This window comes from Zalophus californianus, chromosome 12 (genome assembly GCF_009762305.2).
Source record: "Zalophus californianus isolate mZalCal1 chromosome 12, mZalCal1.pri.v2, whole genome shotgun sequence".
NCBI lineage: Eukaryota > Metazoa > Chordata > Mammalia > Carnivora > Otariidae > Zalophus > Zalophus californianus.
Window position 1 is genome coordinate 54257532 of NC_045606.1, and position 26138 is coordinate 54283669.

At 33.2% G+C, this 26138-nt stretch overlaps 1 protein-coding gene across 2 annotated transcripts in view; it reads right to left on the minus strand.

Annotated features, from left to right (window-relative positions):
• Nucleotides 1-280: 280 nt before the first annotated feature.
• Nucleotides 281-26138, minus strand: part of FAM126A (family with sequence similarity 126 member A) — a 98694-nt gene continuing 72836 nt past the window's right edge. Inside the window, exons 8-12 of one of the 2 annotated variants that reach the window (XM_027573347.2) lie at nt 24012-24128; nt 20744-20831; nt 20092-20251; nt 5848-6143; nt 4716-5054 (exon numbers count right to left, since the gene is read on the minus strand). In XM_027573347.2, coding sequence (XP_027429148.1) covers nt 5875-6143; nt 20092-20251; nt 20744-20831; nt 24012-24128 — 634 coding nt within the window. In that variant the 3' untranslated portion in view covers nt 4716-5054; nt 5848-5874. Of the gene's footprint in view, nt 5055-5847; nt 6144-20091; nt 20252-20743; nt 20832-24011; nt 24129-26138 lie in introns of both variants that reach the window. The other variant, XM_027573345.2, reaches the window with a different exon arrangement.

The following is a 26138-nucleotide window of genomic DNA, read 5'->3' on the forward strand; positions in this document are numbered from 1 at the left end:
TACACTTCCTATCCCTGGGCCAGGTAAAACAAAGCCAGAAATGAGATGTCATTGTCCTATGGCTTACTCCCAAAAGTTCTCAATGGCTCAACTCACCTAAGTCTTCTGCCTTTACTTTCTTCCTCCACATCATGACTTTTGCAAAAATTTGTGATGATTTTTTTAATGAGTAAAATGATCTGGAAAAAATATTTTTTCAGTTTTTATTTCAATAAAACAAGAGGCAACACTGTTGTATAAAGTATTGCATATGGACAACATTTACACAAAGATACAAAACTTCAAAAAACTAAACTCCAGTTTATTTCCATAGCCTTAAAAAGGTAGAGAGCACATAAAAATATGCAAAGTCATAGTTTATTCTTAGGAATGTAAACTCTAGGAATACAATTAGAAACAAGTATATTTACTATGAAAAGATTAGTATCACTACATGATTAGGAGATAAGAGGTACACAAAAAAACTCCACATAAGAGGAAGCAAAGGTATGCAAAATAAGATCTTGAGTTTACTAATAGAAACTTCATGTCAAGACACAGGTACTCTAGAAATCTACTATAAAAAACAACAAAAACATCTTCCAAAATGTTCACTGCTAGTCTCTTTAGATATGCACAAATTACAAAGTACAGAAGACAATGTATTTAAGTTCTGATAAAGAATTTAACAAATTAAACAAATGTGAATAATTCAAAGTATTAAGTATAATTTTACTAAGCAACTAATCTAAAAGTATAAATTCATGCTAATTAAAGAAATAGAGAGTTTTCATTTTTCACCCAAAGATTGGGAATACACTATTATACATTAATTTCTATCTACAATGCTAATTTATGTACCCATCAAATTATTCTTCTTTTTAATGGCTTTTTTAAAAACATTTTTTTCAGTCACATTATTTACCATAAAGATTCCTTGATGTGCTTCCCTTTAATAAAGTGTAAATTTATTGTGCCTATAAACTCAAATGTTAAACAGCCTTATTTTAAATATTTGTTTAAAATTATGTTTCAGAGTACATTTTTTTCTCTATAATTTAAATGTAAAGGTTTTAACATCTTAATTTTATTCTTCCAAACTCGGCAAAACCCCTTAGAACTCAGATCATTTTTATCTATTTTGGTTTAAAAAATATATTTCCCTTTAATTCAACTTTTTGTTTTTATGTGAATAATGTTTGCTAAGCAGTTGCTTCATAATTGAAAAGGGCAATGAAATATTGCTTATTCAAAGCAAACTGTGTCATCATTTAAGGACTGAGGATTTCTAACCTTCAAGTCTACAGACCTGCCTTAAAAAGTTCCATGGTGGTATACAAGGGGTTCCGGGGTGCTTACTTGTCCTGGGTCCTCTTGAAAGGTCTACTTTGTTTCTCTCCCCCACTTCATTCCAAAGGCAAATGCTGGGACCCAGCTTCATTAGAATACCTCAGGTAGTTGGGTATTTGAAGAGTGAGAGGTTGGGTAATTTCAAGAACCTCTAATGGCTTAAAATGTGGAATGGAACTACAATTTCTGTTCAGATCCTTTGAAGTATGGGGTACAAGGACCCATTTTGGGTGGAATCCTTCTTGTGGTAAAGGGTATTATTCTGGATATGTAGGAGATCTGTGACCAAATGGCTACATCAGGATCTTCATGAGAAAACAACCTACAAACGTGACTCCAACTCAATATGGAGAGATGAGTGGGAAGAGAGCAATAGGGATCATTGTAATTGCTACCAAAGTTAGCATTATCCAATATTTATAATTGCTATAAAAATTTTCAAATGTATAATCCTTATTTGAAACAGTATCAAAGGTACTATAAATAATTTTACTGTTAACATAACTTCACACCCCAGAAAATCAACTGGTGCAAATTATTTGAAGCATAAATTCAGATCCACTCCACTGAGTAAGTCTTCAGAGTTTTTAAAAGAATAGACACATGCAGATTTGTTGTGCATTGTATAAAAGGATGGTACCCCTTTTATACCTAAAATTGTAGGCATCCATAGCTCTGATTCTGTTTATAGTTAACAAGAAAAACACAAAATGTTATATTTTTATTGTAAAAATGAAAAATCATTAAAAATTTAGAAGTAGAGGATCTAATAAGTGTTACAGACACTATTAAAAATTCATTAGCTGTTAAAAACAATGAAGATTATAATATTTATTATCTAACATATTTGATCTAGGGTTGTGAGATCACTAAGAATTCTAAATACTAGGTAAGTAATTTGTTTGTACTTTAATACTCTCTTCTCAAACTTTAATGTGTGTAAAAATCACTTGAGGATCTTGTTAAAATGCAGATTACGATTCAGTAGATCAACGGTGGCTCTGAAGTTCTACATTTTTAACAAGATGCCTAGTGATGCCAATGCAATATACTGGTCCTCAGACTATAGGAGTAGCAATGATCTAGGATAATACCAAAATGAAGATCCATTATAGCAGTTGATGATTAAAATCTGATCTCTCATTTGTGTCACCTGTTTCCTCAAACTTTTTCTACAAGTTTCCTAAGCACCTTAACTTGCTTAAAAAGCCAATCTTCTAAAGTAGTTCTTAAGACTATTAATACTGTTAGTAGCTACATGCCTAGGGGAAATTCTTTGTTAAAGAATTACAAAAAGACAATAGGAAATTCACAGTGACATTTTAAAATATTTTAAATTGTACACAGGATTCCTGTTAAATTAATACAATATCAACTTTCACTGTCTGGTTGTCTCTTTTTTTTTTTCCTGCTACAATTTATGTCAATAGATCTTATTCCATTTCTATTACTGGAACTAAAAAACTCAAATTCACTTATATTAAAAACCATATTCTAGTCAGAGTTAATGAATGAAAACTAGTTTGTGTTTTTTGAAGAATTAGATTTAAAATGGTAGCCAAAGCAGTTTTGTAAAAATTGCATTCATAGTGTATGCTTTAGCACTCCTCAGGACATACAGATTTCTCACATTTGAGCTCTGCATAAGCAGGCACAAAAGGAAAACTAGCATGTTCTGTGTGACCACAGCTAGGGACTGCAAATAAGGAAGCCACTGTGTAATAACAGTGAATGAGACAAAGAGGGAACGGCTCCCTAGGCCTTCCTTCCCAGTCAACTTACTCTTATCCTCAGTCTTGCTTTCTCTCTCTCCCTCTGAATTATTAGTTAAGTATACTTGATTTACAGGGAACCTCAACCATAGCCAAATCAACTACCACTAGCAAACACCAAACTTTTACATCTATCTAGAGGCCACATAGTTCTCCATAGCTACAAACAAGTTTGTTTAGCTTCTGCCATATTGCCTTTTTCATTTTTATTTTTTGGTTGGGGGCAACTACATTGATTATTCTATCATTACAAGAATATTTAAATTAGGCCTGTTCACAAAAAAAATGAATTTTTTTCACATTTTATAATTCTAAATTTAAGAACACAAACATAAATGACCTAAATTAGTTAATGTATAAATGTCCTTTGTCCATATTTCTCTATATTTTCTTTCATGACATTTTATAGATGAAAAATTTACCTAATATCCTTCATTTGCCGACAAACAATTCAGTATTATATGGTTGACACTGGTATCTTGAGAGCTGTGTTGCACAATTTACAATGATTTCCAGGAAGTCTTCGATGATGTGTGCTTTGAATTATGAGAAACCAAACTACCTAGGGTTTCCAAAGTCAAGCAGCAGCGTAAATGAGCTTCATAGCCTATTACATTTTAGGAACTAAAGGGGATTTTCACTTGCTAAATCCAGAGCAAATACTTCAAAACAACACATCTACTAGCAATCTGATTTTTGATATAAAAATGTTCCAAAGACAACAACAGAAATTCCTCTACCCACCCCTGGAATTATAGAATAGTCTAGGTACTGAGTTAGTAGGCATTTTCCAGTGTTTTATATCAACAATTTCACTAATCTCAAGGATAATCTGATTACAAACATTTTTATCAGACACTTTTCATACACATCATTTTTGTTTTCTCACGTGGCTGTTTTTCAGACTGCCATGCTGCATGTCAGCTGGAGACTTCCCGGAGCTGCACCTCTGCCTCCTTCTTTCAGAAACAGTTCCCATACATGGAGATTCCCTTTGACTCTGAAGGCCAAACATACAACTACCAAAGTAGGAGTTATTAAAAAATAAGAACTCACAACCTCTCATGAGATGTAACCAATCTGATCAGACAACCTGACAAAATGTATTGTTACACTGACAATCTTAGGGCAACAGAAACAAATAAGAAAGAAAAAAAGACTAAAATCAAGGGAGAAAATACATCCAAGAAATAACAAAACCATATTTCAACTTACTGCAACCTACATATTATTCCCTTCATAAAGTCAAGGTAGCCTTCAGAATTTAAGACATCAGGGCTCCTGTCTGGAAGAGGGATGAGACAGACCCTGGGCACTGTCATAAAGAAGCAAAGTCGTCTCTCTAGATTTGCTGGTTAGGTGAGAAAACTATTACAAATTAATCTGTGGACAGAGTAATGCTAATACTAGGAGGTCTCTGCTGACCTGATTGATGCTTCATTGGAAGTTCAGTCCTTTCAGAAACGTAAATAAGCTTTTCTTCTTGGAGACTACAAGCAGAAAACCTATTGGCATCTGTCCCAGGCCCACAGCCAACAGCAGATGATGGGTTATGTGGGACTGTGACACCACTGACTTGTTCAAAGGATTTACTAAACACAGTTGCGGCAGTCTTAGCCAAACCGTGGCTACAAGGTTTAGGCAGAGATTGGCTGGTAGTTAACGTCAGTCTCTTCAAAGAGAGAAGCTCAAGATTCTCACTCTGGGCTCTTTGAGTTTGTTTTCGGGCAAAGTGATCTTTGCAAGACTCCCCTGTAGTTTCTTTTTCTTTTCCTCCAGTTTTACTTCCGGCTGACCGTCTCTGAGTCTTTCCTACACTTGTCTTGTTACTAGAATTGTTACTACTGTTTGATAAACCGGACTGGCTGGTACTAGACGCAGCCCTGGAATAAAATCCCTCGTCAACTTCAGATATCTCCATCAGTTCTTCTTGACCTGTTAATTCTGCATTTCCTAAACAAAGAAATAATAAAGACTAATTAATATGAAGTATTTTAAATAATTCTTGTTTCATGGTTAATAGCAAATCAGTGATACTTTAAACTTTAGCACAATTACATAAAGCAACAGATTATAGACCAAAATCAAAGGATAAATCAAAACAGTCTGTAAAATAGAAAAATAGTTCATTGTAACTAAATAAGAGTAATTTAGAGTGTATTAAACAAAAAGCATGCCATAAACCAGCCCCCCCGACCCGTGTTTTTAGAAAGAATTCTCTTACTATTCATGCAAAAGATCAGAAATAATTAGGAAAAATACCACACAGAAAAACTATGGGTAAACTCTCCCCCAGTAGCAAAGCAGTATAAAATCAAAGATCTTACCAAGTAACTTTAAAGAAAAATGATATTAAGATATTTTAAAGATTTTTTTAAAGGTTGATTCTACGTTCTAGATTATTTTACTTAGATTAAAAAAAAAGACTATAACACGAGCTCAAACTTGTTAAAATTCTATATACTTTATCCTTCAAATCCAAAGATGGCAAAAATACAAAGATAAAAAAATAATTTCAGATCTCAAAACATAAGCAGAAAATTATTTTGGAAGTAATTTTCTGCCTTAGTTTTCATAACAATTTACTCAGAGAAAATACAGGTATGACCATTCCAAAGAGCATTAGATCATTGAGAAATTGTGGTGCATAATTCATGCATTTTGATTATTAGATGACATGCAAAATTTTTGTGACTGTGCAACTGTTGCTTAAGACATGCAGCAGTGGCCCTTTGCCATGAGATACCTTGGAGGGCAGCTAGAAAGTGCCCTGCTAAAACTGCACTCTGCCAGGTGAGTTTATTCCATCCTCCATCATTTTTCTTACAGATTTTTGCCTCCTGATCTCTGGCAAGCCTTTGCTCTCAGTTCTAGGATCTGTGGCTGTTTCCTGCACACCCTGTATATGCTGAGCATCAATCTCTCCTAGTGTTCTGCCTTTTTCCCCATTCCCGGTTCTCTCTCCGGCCACATTTGTGACACTAATCTCAGGAATGACAAGGATGCCCAATTCAGTAGTATCATTACTGTTGTCAGGTTGCTCTAGAATTGAAGATGATAAGACAAAATGATGGCTGAAAACAAAACAAAACAAAAATGCAAAACAAGAAAAACAAAAGATCCAAAACAAAAACTGGATGACTGAATGTTATGAATTAAGCCAAATATCTGCACTGTAGTAATTTCCATAATTTACATCACTCTGACAGCACTGGAGACAGTAGGGTGGTGTTCTTTAATTTTAAATGACAATGAAAAAACTCACAGAGCATCAATTCATGTTCTGCATTTTTTCACACACATATTTGACACGGACCATGAAACAGAAATTTTTTTTACCAATCAAAATAGAATTTCTATTGTTTTTTAAGATAACACTGTGACCATTTGAACTTAGGTCAAGCCTTGGGCAAATGTTCCAGGATGTACAGCCAAAACTCTAGCTTTTGTCAACATTAGGAACCAAGACACTTAAGAATTCCCCTTGCACACTTAAAATTCTATTTTTTTATTAGATTACACTGAGGTTGACTTAATGAAGTATGATATTGGGGAAATGATTATTCACTCATAATATCACGGTTAGTACTGCTGCAAGTACAGTTTTTGTCTCACACACCAATCACTGTGTGTATTAGTAAATATTAATGCAGCTGTGACACAATTAAATAGTCTATTCCTTCAGATTCAAACTCATACCATAAATTTAGGCCAGCTTATAACAACAGTTCATTACTAAACTGGAGAAAAATAAAAATGGACCTGGAAAAACAACTTGGCTGTTGGTCCTTTATTCTGAAAGCAGCTATTATAATCAAAATAAAGGAATGAAACTCCTAACTAGTTAATACTTGTAGCTATTTTATTCTGTATCTTAAATCACAAAGCATGGTTTTATTTAAAATTGACAAGGAAATATCTGTAATAATGGGAAAAATAACATGAATATATCTACCATGGGTCAATAATGAAAATTAAAGTTCAAAACAACATAAGACTATGTAAAACAGTATATATCTTAAAAAATGTAGAACACAAATCTGCTTGCGAGATATTACCTACTACTTTCAAATGTTTCTCATGATAGGATTATCAAGCTCTCACTCATGGTGCTAAGCATGTGAATAGGTAGTAAAAGAAAGAGGCCAGAGCCACATACTCCTAAGGGCTTCCCAAGCTTTGCTACACATTGGTATCACCTGGGAATCTTTAAGAACTACTGATAACCTGGCTCTCACCCTAGACATTCTGATTTAATTAGTATGAGGTATGACCTAGACATCGGGACTTTTAAAAGCTCCCAGTGACTAATGTGTCGCAAAGTTTGGGAGCCACTGCTCTATTCGAATTCTTTCAAATTTTGGAAAACTTTAATTAAAGCAAAAATCATGAATGCCCTGGGTACTCCATACCCAGCAGCAAAATGCACTTCAGGAGGCCCCCAAAGCTTCATGTTGCCCTGGGCTGGTGGGTCAATGTGCTGGCCTAATAATTTCCCATTTACTTAGTGTTTCATAAACCTTTGGCTGAAGGTTCTTTATATGAAACGTTTACTTCCTAAACAGGCCAAAGGATGTTGGTGAGGTGGTATCACCTCTAATAGAGGTTTAATGAGATTAAAAAGTTCCAAAAAGCCTATGTCCCCTTGCTAATAGCTATCTTCAAAGTGAGGGCAAGTAAATATCTAACGGAGATGAATGCCAGAGGCCACTGGAACTAAGAGTAAAATCACCACGGCATTGTTGGGTGACAAGCAAGACTTGTCCGTTTACCTCACAGAAGCAGTTTCACAAAAGATCTACTAAAGGGACTATCTAGTGCAAAAAAAATTATAAGCTGTGTAATTTATCCAGACATAACAAAGCCAATGAACATAAAAGATAAGCATAGGTGGCCTAATAGAATAGAAAACAACACTACTTACACTGAATGGTACTAAACAGTTTTTTTAAAGCGTTCGTATATATTCTTCAATTATATTCTCTGAAGTAGGCAACTTGACTCCCATTTACAGACAAGGAAACTGAAGTTCAGAAAGAGCTACCAACTATTCAGTGGGTGGGCTAAACAGCAAAATCTTTTTACTTCAAATGTCCATTCTAACGTATTACAAAGTCTAACTCTTCAATTCATTAAAGTCCTTTGAGTTAAATATACTCTGACATCCTTCAATTAGGTTTAACTTATTTGCTTAGATTCCTGGTCTTTTCATAGAAAGCAAATAATTTATTTTGGCTGAATAGAGAGCAAGAGCAGATAAAAGTCTCCAAGAAAACCTAAATAGGTCAATAACTCTCAAGGTTAGTTTTTTTACTTTTTTAAATTGGGTTTAGTTTTAAACAGACACTAGTGAAAATTACTAATTTAAAATGGTGCTGCAATGATGAAAATTTTGCAAGAAAAACTAGAAAATGACAAGAGGAATAATATATAAAGCAGCACTAGACAATGGGATTTGCCAGTCACATGTACTGGGATACTAGTCAAGATCTGCAGCCCCCAAAACAATGATACTAAATATTTTTTAAATTATAAAAATAAATGGCAAGTAGAAAAATGAGATTATGTGTTTTTCCACAAGCACAATTTTTTTTTAAGATTTTTTATTTATTTATTTGACAGAGAGAGAGAGAGAGCGAGAGAGGGAACACAAGCAGGGGGAGTGGGAGAGGGAGAAGCAGGCTTCCTGCTGAGCAGGGAGCCCGATGTGGGGCTCGATCCCAGGACCCTGGGATCATGACCTGAGCTGAAGGCAGACGCTTAACGACTGAGCCACCCAGGCGCCCCCCAACAAGCACAAATTTTTGACTAATTTATGTATGTTATCACTCTCAAAAATGGTAAAAATGGCAAATTTTTAAGCTATTAAGGTAAATTTATAAAAAGAAAAGCATGTGATTCTGTATAGAGCTAGAAAGAACAAATATAATTCGCAGGAAAATTACAGAATAAAGGTAACTATATAACTCAAACATCTGTTACATGATCTTGGTCGCTATTATTTCTCCAACTTCTTCCCTGATATGTGACCCAATCTTCCCACACACACCTTCTACCGGTCTTACTATTCCCTAGGCCTGGAATACTCTTCCCGACATAGCTACCTACATGGCTCACATCCTTACTTCTTTCAGGTTTTTTTTCTCAAAAATTTCCTTCTCAGTGAAACCCTCTCTGGTCATCCCATCAAGTTTCAATATCCTCCATATTTCATAAACTCTTTTCCCTACCTTGTTTCTTCTTAGCACTTAATCACTCTCTAAACTACAGTTATTTCTCTATCTTGTCCACTAGATGTTAAGTTCCACAAGGGCAGGGATTTTCTGGTCATTCTTGCATACCTAATATCTGAAAAAGTAGTTTGTATATAGTAGGTGCCCAATAAAAAATTTGTCTGATAAATTAAATGAATTTCCTGTTACATGGTAAAATTATTAAAATAAGTGAAGATGAGAAAACATGGAGAAGACATGAGAAAGGTAATCTGGGAATGTGTTACTTGACTAGGTAAAAAGGAAAAAATAATATACAGCTTATGCTAATAATTTTTAGATGGCAGAGAAAATAAAGTGTCTTTGTTTTAGAAAAGCAAAGTAGCCACCTCTAAATGCAGGTTTAGTAAAATGCTTAATAATGTCCTATATATATATATATATATACATATATATATGTATATATATATTTAAATCTACAGTTCTTTTATTATGCTATCCTCTGGATAACATAGCTAAGGAGAAAAAGTTCATCTTTCTTTAAGAAAATTATAGAGGAGATGTTGTAAGGGAATATAAATGTATAAGAAAATAGAATCTGTTCAAAAGCCTTGAACTTAAATCTATGCAAAAGGTGTCATGGTTGTTCTACACCTATAAAAACAATACTTACATTTGACTTCAAATAATTCGAAAAGTTCAAAAAAGATCCAAAGAGAAACGTCTCAGAGAATATTTTATTTGTATGACCTCTATAAACAGGTAACCTCTCCACACAGAGAAATTAGGAGAGTTAAAGAATACTTTTTTAATAGACATTTCCAAATTGTTTCTCAAAGGCACTCAAATCATTTCTCCCTATAAAATTTCTTCTGGCTTTGAGAAAAAGAAAAAAAGGTAAAACAAATTGCAAATATCATTAAAACTGATCATGAAAAGTTGTGATTTCCCTCATATGTAATTTTATAATCCCAAATATCTACTCCGTTACATCACTTATGAAACTCCTTATTCTAGCTATAGCTTTTTTTTTCCTTTTATGGCAACCTTATTTACTAAAAGTGAAACTTAATAAAGGAATAATTTATTTATTCATAGAATTTACACAGCTCTGAAAGACTACGTGGTAAATCGTTATGATATAAGGCACTTACAAATTCCTTTGTGAAATTAATAAAATAAGACAAAGCTTTAAAAAAATTAATCTAATCCTTAAATGTCTGCATCATACAATTTTGACATTATGAAAAGTATCTTAGAGTAAACTCTAAAAGAAAAGAAAGTGAAACACATTCTTTTACAATTTATAAGATATAAATATTTAAAATGTCATAATATATCTGAACAACTTAATACCTTTTAATCCAGTTTATGTTTATAATTTATCCTATTCAATGGAATAAAAATGCTATATATATTCATTAAGCTATTCATTGCAGTGTTATCTATAATAGCAAAAAGTTAGAAACAAATTATTTGGCATATTAAGGAAATGGTTAAGTAAACAATGGAATATCAACTCAATGTGGTACTATGTAGCCTTTAAAACAACTGGTCTTACTAGGAGAACTTAGGAAAATGTTTGACAACATTAACTGAACAAAAATAAAACATCAAAAAATTTTAAAAAGAGCACAACTATGAAAAATACATACACATATGGGAAAAACCTGTAAAATGATAATTCTTTAAGTACTGTGATTATAAGTGAATATCCCTCTACCCAGTTTACTATTATGTTGTTACACTGTTTTTCAAAAAAAGCAGGAATGAATTGCTCAGTCTATATTATAAATTTCTTTATCATTCACTCACTCACTCATGCATTCAACTCCTATTTATTGAGCCCCTATTATATGCCAGACAGTGTTTTAGGTGCTGGGGATACAATGGCCAACCAGACAGACAAAGACCCTGCCCTCACAGAGTTTACACTGCAGTATGGGAATTAAGGAAACAACAGAAGTTTAGATAGTGGAAAATGCAACGAAGGAAATAAGTATAATGGGAAAGAGTAAGAAGCGTGGTAAGGGAGAAAGTCTACTTTAGATGGGTGGTCTGGGGAGACCTCTTTGAGGAAGGGACATTTGAGCTGCGATCTGAATGATGATAACACACAATGATGTGGAAGAAGACAGTTCAAGCTGTCACCTTCTCATCATTCAAATTTCAGCTCAATTATCTCAAATTGCTAGGACAAAGCCCCTAAAATGGAAATGGCTCAGTGTGTTGAAGGGTTAGAAGGAAAGGTGAGAGAGGTCTTCAAGTGGGGTCAAAGTGATAGGCAAGATATCATATCATTAGGGCACTTATGCCGAAGTACAGAGCTTGGCTTTTGTTCTGATTGCAAGGGACAGCCAATGACAGGTACACAGATAAACTGTGTGTATTTTATTAGCATTTCTTATTAACAGAAATCCTATTTGTGTAACACAAAATACTGAGCATGAAGTGTGTCCTAAGTCAGAAAAAAAAACAGCAGCACTGTAACAATCTACAGCCTGGGCCAGTAATTTGCAAGGTAGATCAGAGGAAATCAAAGCTGGATTAGAAACCCAAAGAAAGGACCCCCAAGTTAAAGGGCTGCACTCTGAGCAAGGACTTTAACAAACCCTTAGTAAGACTTAGAAATACAAGTCCTGAAGCCAGAAGTAGACTTTCCAGGTAAGAAAACAGCAGCTTGGGGCACAAAGAAAAACACAATACAGACTAGAGTGTTTTATTTATAAAACATACTGGTTAGGAGCTATTCCCAGTTTCCTTAAGTCAAGATCAGTCACCTTTAGCTTTTGTTGTGTATGTAAAAAAATGATACAGTTCTTATTGAGGTGGATTCAGTTACTCTCAACAACTTCTTTTGTCACCTTTATTAAAGTCTCAAGTTAAAAAAAAAATCCCTTTGAGATTTGCAACATATGGATACTGCTGGACCTGGTGAATCCTTCATGATGATTAAAGATCCTCACAGTCAGACCAAAAACAGCTTATTACAAAACTATCTACAAAAGCTTATTTCTTCTGTGTGCAACATGTAACAAATGCTCCTACAAAGGTGGTGGTTGGGGAGCAGGGGGAAGGGTAGTGCTCAATGATAGGTAACAATAAATAATAAATAATAAATTCCTTAACCATAGCAAAAAACTCTTCTTTAATGTAAGATCTCTTTTATAAAAAAATGTATAACACAATAATTTATAAATGTTTTTGCCTCATAAGATCAATAATCTGAAGTATTTTGCTTCTCTATGTAGAAAAGTATTTTACTTTATTTTACCTAGAAATAAACTAAGTTTGTTTTGTTTTGTTTTCTTCTAAAGTTGGCTAAGCCAAGATTCTAAGACTTTCCTCTTTAATTTAATGTTTATATGTATCAATTGGACAATGTGATATTTTAGTGCTGGTTAATATGTCCTTTTTCTTTGAGTCATCTAATATTTCCTATTTTATTTTGTCTTCCATGAGTATAAAGTTCCATATCAAGAGTGCTAGGTAAAACTCATGCAATGCTAACTTTGGTCAGAAGGAAATGCTTATTTTTGGTCCAAATGTTTTACCATCTATATTGGGAAAGGAAAATTTGTTCCTCAAATAGCATTTTAGAATCTTAAAATAATGGAGCTTCTCAAAATGATACTGAAAACATTTAAACCTTTTTATAAAACTGCCAGATATTTTTTCTAAATTTCCTTAACAAGTAAGACAACTTTTAAAATAAAAACATAAGTATTATGCATTTCTATTTGCAGATGTGAAATTCTAACAGCCAATTCTTAAAAGTTTGCCACACTTGAGTTTAAAATTATGATTTCTGTGTTTTTCAAAATGCTTTTACAACTATTAGCAATTTTGTTTCTCAACTAACACTTTTCTCATAAAGTCATAAAATCAGATTCACAAAATAAATGTTCCATCTCAAGACTTATGACATTCATCTGCAGAATCTAGGAAAAGACTACCTTATGTGTTTTGAAATATTTACATATAATTATTTTCTAAAATATTAACTGAAATACACCTCATAATCAGATTTGTTCAAAAGAAAGTTAGTAATATTGTTTCATCAATATGTTATTATGTAATATAAATTTATTAACATTTTCTAAATCAATAACCAAATCAATAATCAATGATTTCTAAATCAATAAATTATTTTCCAACATGAACTGCATCTTTTACTGTTGATTTTCTTTTCTTATCTAATAAGTTAGTATTAAACCACTTAAGCAAATTAAAATAAATCATATTTTTCATCGTTTTTAAAATAACATAATCACAGGTCTCTTTGAACTTTGTTGTAATCATTTAAATTTATTTAAATATCACGGCATCCTTTAAATAGAAACTTAATGCTGAAAATGCAATAAAATTGCTATAACAACATGAAACTTCACTTTCTTTAGTTTATGTAAACTATTTTATTTGATTTTTCCCTTAAACATTTCATGTAATTAATTGAATACTCTAAAATTCTCAGGGTACTTATTTTGTATTGAGTTGAAGACTTAAAAATGTGTAGCTCTTAATTTTAGTTTTTTTTTTACTACTTAAAACATTGTACTCTTGGATCCCCTAAGTCAAAGTATTGAAATATAATGTTATAAAAATAAACCATTTAACAATGCCAGGACCAAAAGTAGGGAAAAATTCAAAGGATCTAGTTTATAAATGTTGTTATTATTGATACCTACTCGTTGCAAACAGTTGTAACAATACATAAGTGAGAAATACAAATTCAATCTATTCTATTTTCATGTTAATTTGGGATTGAGAGGTATTAAACAGGTATTAAAACAACCTTCTAAAAAATCCTGATTGTAATGGTAATATAAATGTCAGATTAGGGTACTACACTTCAGGGCTACAAAAATTACCAAAAAATTACTAATTGATTGTTACTATTATAGAACACATTCATATTTTTGTGTCTGATACTAACTTAAACTAAATGTTTATCTCAAATTGAGAAAATCCAAACTATACATTTCAAAAACAGTGTTTTATGAAAAAGCTCAATCACAGAATCATTCAAATAGCAAGCTAGCTAATGAAAGCTTATCAAGAATACAATTACGGTGTAGCTAATAAAACAAATTAAATAGTTCTTTTTTTTTGAAGATTTTATTTATTTTTCATGAAAGAGAGAGAGAGAGAGAGGCAGAGAGAGAAGCAGGCTCCCAAGGAGCAGGGAGCCTGACGCGGGACTCGATCCCAGGACTCTGGGATCATGACCTGAGCCGAAGGCAGACGCTTAACCATCTGAGCCACCCAGGCGCCCAGACAAATTAAATAGTTCTTAATGAGTTAACAATCAGCCTTTATGTAATAAATACTTTAAAGCATACCAAATGCTTTCACTTACTTGCCTCATTATCTCACAAATAAATGCGCAGGTAGAAAGAATGGTAGGCAGTAATAAAGAATTGGGATTTCACTAGATAAGCGTTTTATTAGATAACGAGTTGGCAAAAATTATAAGCCTTCATTATTTGCAACCATAACTTAATTAGGGGATTTTACAGAACAAAGGAGTGGTATTTCAAGTATTTTAAAAGAAAGGAGAAAAGTTGGTTACCTTGTTCCAAGTATAGGTAATTTTTTTTTAAAAGTAGAGGAAGAATGAGTCATAATAGTGGTAGTGGTGGGGAGACAAAAAAAAAATAGCAATTAAATTTGCTCTGGAAGAGGAGAGGGAATGGAAAAAGTACAAGGAGATAAATAAGTATAGACTGCATAACAGAACCTTGAAGTGGTAGACAATCGTTCAAGGATTTAAGAAAAAGGGCTATAGCTGAAATGGTAGATGATGAAGATAGCTTTTAGAAGTAACATTTAAGAATGACTATAGAACTGAGGCATAATTGTAGAGAAATATTTTGTTTTCCTTTTAGCTATTTCTGTTTATTTTTAATAGAATTGCATTTTTGTTATTAATTTTAAAAATTAACAAATTATCTCATTATTTTATCTTCTTTTCCTTATTGGAATTTTCATTTTGATTCTTGCTATGGTCATAATCTACTCATTCCTCCCTTACCGTAATGGTTTTTAAACGTTTATTCTATTATTATCCTTTCCTAGTTGCATTTTACCTTCAAATTATGACTTCTAAATACCCCTCAATCTCTAGGTGGTCTGAAAATCTAGGTTTAAAAAATATACAATAAGTGAAACACGGTATGCTTAAAAGAATTAGCAACATATAAATAAAACTACTAATTCTGAAATTATGACCCTTAAAAGTGAAAAGCAGCAGTTCTACATTGTAATTTCATTTTCCATTTGTATTGGCATGGAATCATAAAGTCATTAAACTTTTCTCAGAAATTTATACACAAAGTTTAAAAAGTTTGAAAACACACCATTAAGTTAAGCCATGTCAGTACAATATTAAGATAATCAAGTGAGAAGTGGGGAAAATTGGGCAAAAATACTAATTGTCAAACATGTCTCTAAATTAGTATCTCAGTAGAAACCAACTTTTCTTTAAAAGCCACCCTCTTTAGTTGATATGAGGATACATTGTCTGGTCAAAATTAAAATTACAGGGCCTTACAAATGTAACTCTCTGGTGCAGAGTGTTGATAGTGGAGGAAGATATATGTGTGTATTGGGGGGAGAGGGCAGAGGGTATATGGGTATTGTACTTTCCATTCAGTTTTGCTGTGAGCCTAAAACTGCTCTAAAAAATAAAGTCTACTATTATTATCATATAATAAATACAGGGCCAAGCAATTAAACTGGTCAAAATATAATCCTAGAAGTTTGGGTTGTTATTCAATAGTAATAAGACCATGGCAAGGACTATATGTTCTGACATGAGTGGAGGTGTTAAAGCTATTAGTTTTTTACCTTCCAAAAGAATACTTTCTATTAAAATATAAACTTTGGATAATTCTTGACTTAAAAGAATGGCAGATCTGTGATACATTCTAGAGGAGCTCGGAAAAAAATTTTAATGTAAGAAATAAAAAGTGTTCCAAATTAGTTTTAAAATCACTAAAATATCAACTGGCTTTTGCTGTAAAGATAAGTTTTTTCTGCTACAAATAAAAGAATATATGTGATTAATTGTTCCAATTCAATGTATTTGTTAGCATGGGTAATTTTGGGTGATTCCGATATGCAAACATACTAATATGTTCATATGGTTTAATTATCTATATTCTTTAATAATAAAAAGAAATAGAAAGAAAATAAACAAAAAAAGTTGTGCTTGGCTGCTTCCATGGGAGAGCCTCTTTTACTCCTCTCCCTCTTCTCCCCAGATAGGCTAGAAAAAGGAGAAAAAAGGAGACAGGCAATAAATAGACATAAATATGGAAGCAACCTAAATGTCTATCATGGATGGATGAAGAAAATGTGCCATTTATACAATGAAATATTATGCTGCCATAAAAAAGAAGGAAATCCTGTCATTTGCAGTAACATGGATGACCTTGAGTGCATTATGCTACGAGAAATGAATCAGAGTAAGACAAATACCATATGATTTCACTTATATGTAGAACACAAACAAACAAACCAAGCTCATAGATACAGACAACAGGGGCAGGGGTTGGGGGCAGGGTGTGGTGAGCAAAATGGGTGAAGATAGTCAACAGGTATAAACCTCCAGTTATAAAATAAGTAAGTCCTGGGGATGTTAGGATATAAGGTGATTATAGTTAATAATACTATACTGTATATTTGAAAGTTACTAAGAGAGTAGATCTTAAAAGTTCTCATCACAAAAAAAATGTATAACTATGTGTGGCAATGGATGTTAACTAGACTTGGTAGACTCTAGAGTAGTAATCATTTTGCAGTATATACATATATTAAAACATTATGTTGTACACCCAAAACTAATATAATGCATGTCAATTATATCTCAATTTTTAAAAAAGACATAAATACAAGAAAAAGAAAAGAAAAAGGAGAGAGACCCAAGGAAAGAAAAAAGGACCAATAGCTTTCTTCTTTCCTGGCAACTGGCAATAACAAAGAAAGAGACAAGGGGAAAAAAGGAATATTCCTTAAAGCTCATGTTTCCTGTCCCTTTCCTTCCCCAGCTCTCATTATCACTGTCTTAAAGTTGCATATTCCGATGGGTTAGCCCGGTGATGGGTATTAAAGAGGGCACGTTCTGCGTGGAGCACTGGATTTTATGCACAATGAATCATGGAACACTACATCAAAAACTAATGATGTAATGTATGGTGATTAACATAACAATAAAAAAATTGCATATTCCACGTTCCTACTGTGTGATACAGTTCAGCATCTGGGAAGAAATCCTTCCTCCTGGGAGGGTTGGTGTACTAAGGGAGTGGTAAGGATATAGGTGGAACAGGAAACAATGTAGAGGTTCATCAAATCAAGAAACAGTTTTCACACAGTCATAAACTAAACCTACATCCTATGCTTCAGAAACATTATGGAATGAAAGGCTTTTGTGGGTCATCCTGGAATCTACAAACCCTTTAACGTGGTTTCTGCAAAAATTAATGTATAAATAAATTAAATTTTGTTAAAATTTATATAATATATAAATGGAATAAATATCATTTATATATAAACAAATTTAAAAATCCATTATAACCTGAGAATTGTCTATATATTTAACAGCTATCACGAAGTTACCTATCTTCCCCACAAGAAGCCAGTGTTGGTTAGAGAGCTCAGAATAAATAAGGTGTTCAAAGTAGGAATCAGCATCACAAAGATGGAAAATTCCATCTTAATTCAAATTACCTTAATTCAACAGGACAGGTAACAGTGAAAAATACTGCTCTGGTTAGGAAAACCAAGACTACCGTAAAAAGGGAGAATGTAACCTACCTGTGGAGATAAATAAGTATCTTAGAGTAGGAGTATTTTGGTCATTGGGTAAAGGGAATTCACACTGTGGAAGAGTAGTAAACAAGATAAGCCACATTCTGCGTCTGTTCCCTGAACCTGACTTGCTTTTTTATAGTTCATTCTCTTCTAAATCCTCATCTGTGATTTTTTTTGTCACCATAGAGTTGCCCAAGTGTTAGAGTTTTGAAGTGGAATGAGTGTAAGGGGATAGGTGAGGAAGACTACTTTAATGAGGCTACAGCCTTAAGACACAGGAGCAATCCCTCAAGTGGTAGCCAAAATGGAATCTGGAAGATATGTAAGAATCTAATAGATACAACATATTCAAGTAGTCTTCACTCTTATTTTGGTAATTTACTCCTATAAAATATTCTTAGAAAATTGCTTCTATTTTACTGCAGGGTAAACATCTTGTTCTGTTAAATGCATGCATGGACACATACACACACCTCTTTCTCACACACACATGCCCAAATACAATCAAATTTCAATATTTCACATTTTTAACTGCAGAACCTCTATATTTTTTTCTAATTCCCCATACATTCACCTAAGGAACAAGAAGGAATGTGGAAAAGGAATTCATTCTTGCATTTTCTGTATGAGTTTGGGAGCAATTACGGCCACAGTGACCTATATGATCTGGTTCATTGCCTTTGTGCCTCTTTTCACCTCTTAATGCCAAAACAGAAAACTGATCTCTAGGATGCCACCATACTAATTAAATGACTTTTGACCTATAATCTAGTCCCATTCAGTAGCATAATTTTCACTGAAGAAACTAAAGTATGTTTAGACTCTGTATGTTTTAAATCATTGCATCATTTGCCTTGCCAATGGCAAACATTACTACCTCTTTTATGCCTTCCTAAAGAAATTTCAAGAATTGTCACACTTCATTAAAAAATAAAATGACTGAAAATGATCATTGGTTAAGTTGGAATTTCCTATCATCATTCCATTGTGACATACTATTTCTTAGAATTCCCAAGTAGGAACAATGTTCTCATCATCAACTTTCTCTTTCACCATGAATATTCTCACTTTTGCACTTTCTCTGCAGAGACCACAGAGACAACTGAAACCAAATATACCAAAAGGAGCTACATTTTCAACACAGTTTACAGGAAAAAGAAAATAGAGTAATATATGTGTTTGCTTGGGGCAAAGAAGTGGTTTTTTGCTTCTTGTCCTATAACTGATTACCTTCTGAGGGAGGTAATAATCTTACACTGACTCTTGCCACTACAATAACACTTGCAGGTAGGAGGGGAGTTATAAAAAGAATAAGAAATTAAATTAAAATAATAAATTATAAGAAAGGGAGAGAAGTAGGAAAGCATTGAGAAGGCCATGATAAATAAAATTAATTTCCTGTGGAATTTTTCAGTAATAAAATGAAGCAGTCAAGGAAGAATATTAAAACAAACAGTCCTGGAAGAAAATTAACATCCAGGAAATAGGCCTAGCTAGAGTTGCCATCAATTCAATACAATGGCATTCTTGACCAGGAAGTACAAAAGAAAATGTCAAAGTCCCTATTAGTTGTTCTACTTCAGTATGCAAGTTTACTTGCCAAATAGTTAGCTGAGAAATAAGAAACACTAAAGAATATTTGCAAATAGTTTTGAATAGAAACCCATGTATGAATAATTTTAACATGTATTTTCCTACTCTCCTATTCTATAGAAATAAAATTTAAAAACCAATACAATGTTTAAATAAATTTTCATTCATATATGTAACATAAGGGGCTATATTTGCCTTACTGCTTATCACTTGTGGATAATAATTTAGGAATTAAAGGTGATCCAACAGCTCTTTCTTCCATGCTACCGCAATGTTATTTACTAAATTAGAAGGTATAGCACTGTAGGTAAAGACAAAATATGATAGAATCAATAATCCTCTAATTTGAAGACTTTTTTATTTCTTACCATGTCTTTTCCACCTATGACCTCTTATTGACATGCTGGTTACTGCATTTCTTGATATTCTAGAGGAAGTTGGTGTGATTTCAACTTGAATACACCTTGTACCCTCCTTACTAGATTTCATGGCACCATGAGGCAATGAAGCCTTTATGGCATTAGCAACCTAAGGAAAAAAAATATGGTTTAAGATGGGTATTAACAGATGTGTTACACCCTTACATAAAAGAAAATGCCAAATTTTAACAGGTTTTTAAGAAGAATACTTTTCCAAGGTATTTCATAGGATGATATATAAATCTTCTAGAATAAGGAGTAAGAGCTCAAAAGGAAACTATAGTTAACATGTAAATGATGAAATTTAAAATTCCAAAATATTGAACTTATGTTTCCAAATGCCTAATGTTAATTAATAAATGCAGCTCTAGCATGTTAAGAAGAACATTCTTATAAGTTTAAAAGACTATTAACTGGTACCTAAGAAGTTAACTTAATGAAATTCTCAAATTATCTACACCTTTTCAAGCATAAAATTTTTCTAGTATAACAGAAGCATGAATCACTGAGGTTAATGACACTAATGCACTATGAATGACTACTTCTCAATTTATAGTTTTAAATTGAGAAATTTTATTACATAAACAAGTGAGGCACCTACCAGCAATGGCTCTGGATATAATTCTAGCTGAGCTCTGTATATAATGTCATCCAAAGCTTTTTGAGCTAGATCCCATTCTCCATTATAACTGTAAAATTAAATAAAGTATAATTATTTTCAATTAATTCTATATATTTGAACAAAATACAATGAGAAACTGTTTACTGAGTAAAGTAATAGATCACATTAGCATTTCACCCTCCTTAAAAACATATTTTTATATCTTTGAATTCCTTTCAATTGTGTCTGAAAGCCTATTAACAGCAAAGAAAATTCTATAGATATATATTTCTTCTCTAAAGAACATGTCTATTTATAGACCAGATATCAAAAAAGTGAGGCAATTTCAAAGCATTTTACACTTTCAAAGCAAGTCAGAGCATAATAAATTATATACCTTAGAATAATGTTCAGAACACTTTATGGTCAAATTATTCTGTAACTCCCACAGTTTTTAATGAGAATTAACAACTACTGTGGCTTACAGTATCTTAAGTAGTTACATCTTTGCATTCTGACAGTCATTTAGAAGTGTACATGATATATGTTGCAAATATCTGAGACATATTGGGGGGAAAGGTGTGTATGCATATTAATTTTCAAAGATAAGGCCAAACTCTAAAAACGAGGTAAATGATAAAAATGCACAGAGAAATAATGTCTTGGTCATCTGCCAACAAAAATAAAGAATAGAATTATATCGAGAGTGCAAATGAGTCCTAAGAAATGGAAAGAGCATTGCTCCCACCCTAAAAACAAAGTCAGATAATCTATAAAATCATAGCTTTCCATTAATCCAGCAAAGAACTAAAATCACAAGGCAGCCAAGTAGCTTGAAACCTAAGGGCAGACAGATGTCTCTCTAAAGAGAGACAGACCACAATGCAAGCAGGTAAGAAGACTTCAGCTAAGCTTTTAAACTGCTAAAAGCCCAGTATGGACCAGCATGAGTGTATAGAATCTCTAGGAGCAGATACAAAGGGGAGCTCACACCCACTTACAAGCTCTTTTCCACAAACCTCCTCTAGGCACTCATAAGAAAAACTGGGGGCAAGGCGAGGGACCAGAGAAAGCTCCTCTTGGTAGTTCGGGCCTGAAGGAGAAGAACAGCCACCTGAGCAAGAAAGGCCTGATGATCCAGCCAGACCTTTTTCTCATGTGAAGTTTTAAAGCCTTTGGGGAAAGAGCAGCAAACCCTCTCACCCCAAGGGCAGAGGTGAAGACTGACTGTGGCTGTGAGGGAAAGAAAAAGAAAAAAAAAACACCTCTACCAGTGGGAAAGGATCAGGAAACTCCTATGTTGAGACCACTAGAGGTCTCTTACCACAGGAGGAAAGACAGGACCACTAAAAAGCTACCCTCTTCCCCCAACCCCAGATACAGGGACATAGGTCCTGCTTATAACTGATGCTGGACCAGGACAACAGAGAACACCACTCCCCCCCAAGCCCCTACACAGGCCAATACACATTCAGAAATAAGCAACAGCACTCTATTGCTGAAGGAGGGGAAAAGAACATGTAGAAAGACTGTTTCTTTGGTGCAGGTACACAGGGAAAGCTAAAAGCAGAGAAGGGAACAAGAATATTGAGAAAAACCCTCCAGCAATCCAGCTCACATTCTAACTGCCAGGTATCATGAGAGGAATCTGAAGTAGGTGGTACCATGAAGGTAACCATAGCAACCACAAAATCCAACCTCAGCTCACTCCTGCCTATAATAACTCCACTAGAAGCCTAGAAGAAAAGAGGAGTGCCATTTCCAGGCATAAATAATATTTACTTCAGCCACTACTGTTCTATCCATGAACAAAATGATAATCACTCAAATTTTACAAGGCACACAAAACAAGAAGAAAACAACCCACTGTCAAGAGACAAAGAACAATAGAACCAAATTCAGAAATGATTCAGATTTTATAGTTATCAGGGAAATTAAACTAATTATGATTAAAATATTAAAAGCTCTAGTGGAAAAGATGGAAAACATGTATGAACAGATGGTGATTTCAGCAGAGAGATGGGAACCATAAGAAAGAGTCAAATGAACAGACTAGAAATAAAACACAGTAACAGAAATGAAGAACCCTGTCAGTGGGCTCATTAATAGACTCAACATCATCAAGAAAAGAATGAATGAATGTGAAGACAGGTCAATAGAAATTACTAAACCTGAAACACAAAGCAATCAAGACAGAAAATAGAACAGATCAGAGCATCCAAGAGCTGCGGGACAATATTAATGGTCTAACATGAGGGTCAACAAATTTTTTTCTTTAAGGGCTAGGTAATAAATATTTTAGGCTTGTGGGCCATACAATCTCTATTGCAACTACTCATCTCTGTCACTGTAGCACAAAATCAGCCATAGGCAATATGTAAACAGGTGTAAGTGTATATTAATAAAACTTTTAAGAAAATAGGCAGCAAAAAAAAAAAAGAAAAGAAAATAGGCAGCAGACCATATTTAGTCCAAAGATTATAAATTCTACCTTCAGTCAAGACGCTTATAATCTACTAAGAAAAATTAAGGTATCAAATGAATATAATGCAAAGTATAATAAGATATGTGTAGTAGAAGATAGGGTTCAAAGAAAAATACTAGTATCTAAGGCATTAAATAAGACTGAGCATTAATATTAGAAATTAATAATTAATAATAAGCTACTTGTGAGCAAAAAGGCTCTAAGATGTTTTTCAAGAGTTAAAATTTCTGGAAATGGAAAAAGTTCTTCACCGGGGGAAAAAAACTATTTGGAAATTACAGCAAAAAAAAAAAAGAGTAATGAAGAAAGAAACTGTGAGTATATGTGGGTGTTGCTAATTTTCATTCTGTCCTTGAGTTAAAGAAAGATAAAATGTTTTAGTTGATTACAAATTCTTCAGAACATTAAGAGATATATTTTAAGTAATAAAACTATTAGCAAGATCTAGATTCATATTCAGGGGGCCTGGGTGGCTGAGTCAGTTAAATGTCTGACTCTGGCTTAGGTCATGATCTCAGGGTCCCAGAATCAAGCCCTGTGTCAGGCTCCCTGCTCAGCAAGGAGTCTGCTTGTCCCTCTCCCGCTACCCCTCCCCCTGCTTACACTCTCTGTCACTCTTTCAAATGAATAAATAAAATATTAAAAAAAAATCTTGATTCATATTCTTTCACAAAAATATGCTGATTGTCTATCCAACAAGTTTATAATATAATAACAATAAAACAACAGATTATGATATTTCAAAGAGATCGAAGATTTACTTTGTATATTAAATAAACTTACAAGGCAAAATAAATCCCTGTTAACATTTGCACCATGAATCCTGAAGAAACTGGTATCCTGCTACTTATACCTTTGTATTTTCTTACATGTTGTCGGGGATAGCCACAAACACAGAGTCTAGAAAAAACAAAATAAATATATTTGTAAAATTGGTAAAAATTTAGGTAATTTAGTTTTTACATTTATAAGCCAATAATGTACTAGGTATGCTCTCATACAAACCTAACAGCTATGAAACACAGAATCTTTCCGAACAGAACATTTGCCTGTAACATTTTCCTGAGTAAGTGAAACTGGGGGAAAAATGTATAAAGCTAGAGGTATACTATTATATGGTAAGTGAACCAGATTCTCAGAGTTGCTTCACTAATTTCAGTCAATTCAATAATAATTTTTAGTTACCATAAAACCCATTATATGAAACTTGGTATTATTTATCATAAATAGATCTATGATATGATCTTCTATTGCTGACAAAGTTCTTGACACAAATTGCAGGCTCCAAGAAAATACTCTAAAATTAGACTCAAGTCCCATATAATACATCATAATAAATTTCAAATAGATTGAAATTTTTAATGTTAAAAAGAAATAAAACATAAGCAAATCATTACATATTCTTTGCAAGTTTAAACATGACATCAAAAGTAGAATCCTAAAGAAAGACCAATAGATCTTACTAATTTTTTTAAAAGAAACTACCATGAACACAACTGAAATTCAAAGTATTTATTACAGTGAAGGATACTTAAGGAGTACTAACGTTAAGGTGTATTTACTATAGTAAATAGGAAGCCACCTAAAAGTCCAACAAAGAGGACGAATTATATAAATAATTCAGGGAATACTATGAAACAATTAAACATGATGTTTAAATGGCAGGGAGAGAAAAACTGTACAGAATAAAGCATGAAACCCACTCCCATTTTGTAATAAACAAATAGGTGAATGTTGTTCGTCACAACAAAAAGATCATATACAAAGTCATAAAGTGAGATTATAGACTTATTTTCTTCCTTATATATATTTTCTAAATTTTCTATGATCAACATGCACTGCTTTTAAAAAAATAAGTTTCTAATTTTAGTAAAACTGGGAAAAAGTTGTTTTCTCATAATGTGTTGTGGTTGACAGAATAAACCTTCACTTAATATAGTACTAGTCAATAGACTGAGTCTAAGCCTTCATTTAAACATACAAGTATACCACAGACCATTTCAAAAAAAGACCCTTGAGAATATCATTAATTCAAAGTAACTTTAAAGCAAAAATAAAAATTCATTTCATATTGAGAAGATCTTAGAACTCTTTAGAACCAAGAGTAAAAGGGAGCAGGGATATTTATGGACTGAATATTTGTGTTTCCCCCCAAGTTCATATGCTGAAGCCGTAATACGATGATATTTGGTGGTGGGACCCTCGGTTTAAATAAGGTCACAAGGATGGGAGCCTCCATGGTGGGTTTAGTGCCCTTATTCAAAGAGGAAGAGAGACCAGAACTCACTCTCTGCCATGTGAAGGACGTAGGAGGAAGGCAGTTTTCTGCAAGCCAGGAGGAGGGCCTTCACCAGGAATCGAATCTGCTGGTTACCTGACCTTAGATTGCTCAGCCAGAAGTGTGAGAAATAAACATCTATTGTTTAAGCTACCTAGCCTATGGTATTTTATTACAGCAGCCTGAGATGACTAAAATAAACACTGAAAAAAAAATTAACTGTATATGAAATAAAACCAACTTGAATTTTGTTTGATATTACAAATACTTATATCCAAAATAGACTAGAAACTCCTCTTATTATCTAAAAAAGGAAACTCAGAAAAATTTTTATTTTCTTACACCATATATACATTTATGATAGAGATGGTAGTAAATAACAGAGAACCAATATATAAAAGATAGGATTTTTTCAATTAATTCATTTATTCATTCAGTAAATATTTTTAAAGATTTATCATGTATCAGACACTAGGAATATAGATGAAAGATGTAGTTCCCTCAGGGATGCACAATCTAATCATGGAGACTACAGTAAACAAGTATCTGCAATGAATAAGTTACAGAGGTAGCAAAAGGAGAGAGTGGTAAACTCTAGTGGAAGAAGTAGATGGTCAGAGAAGGCTTCCTGG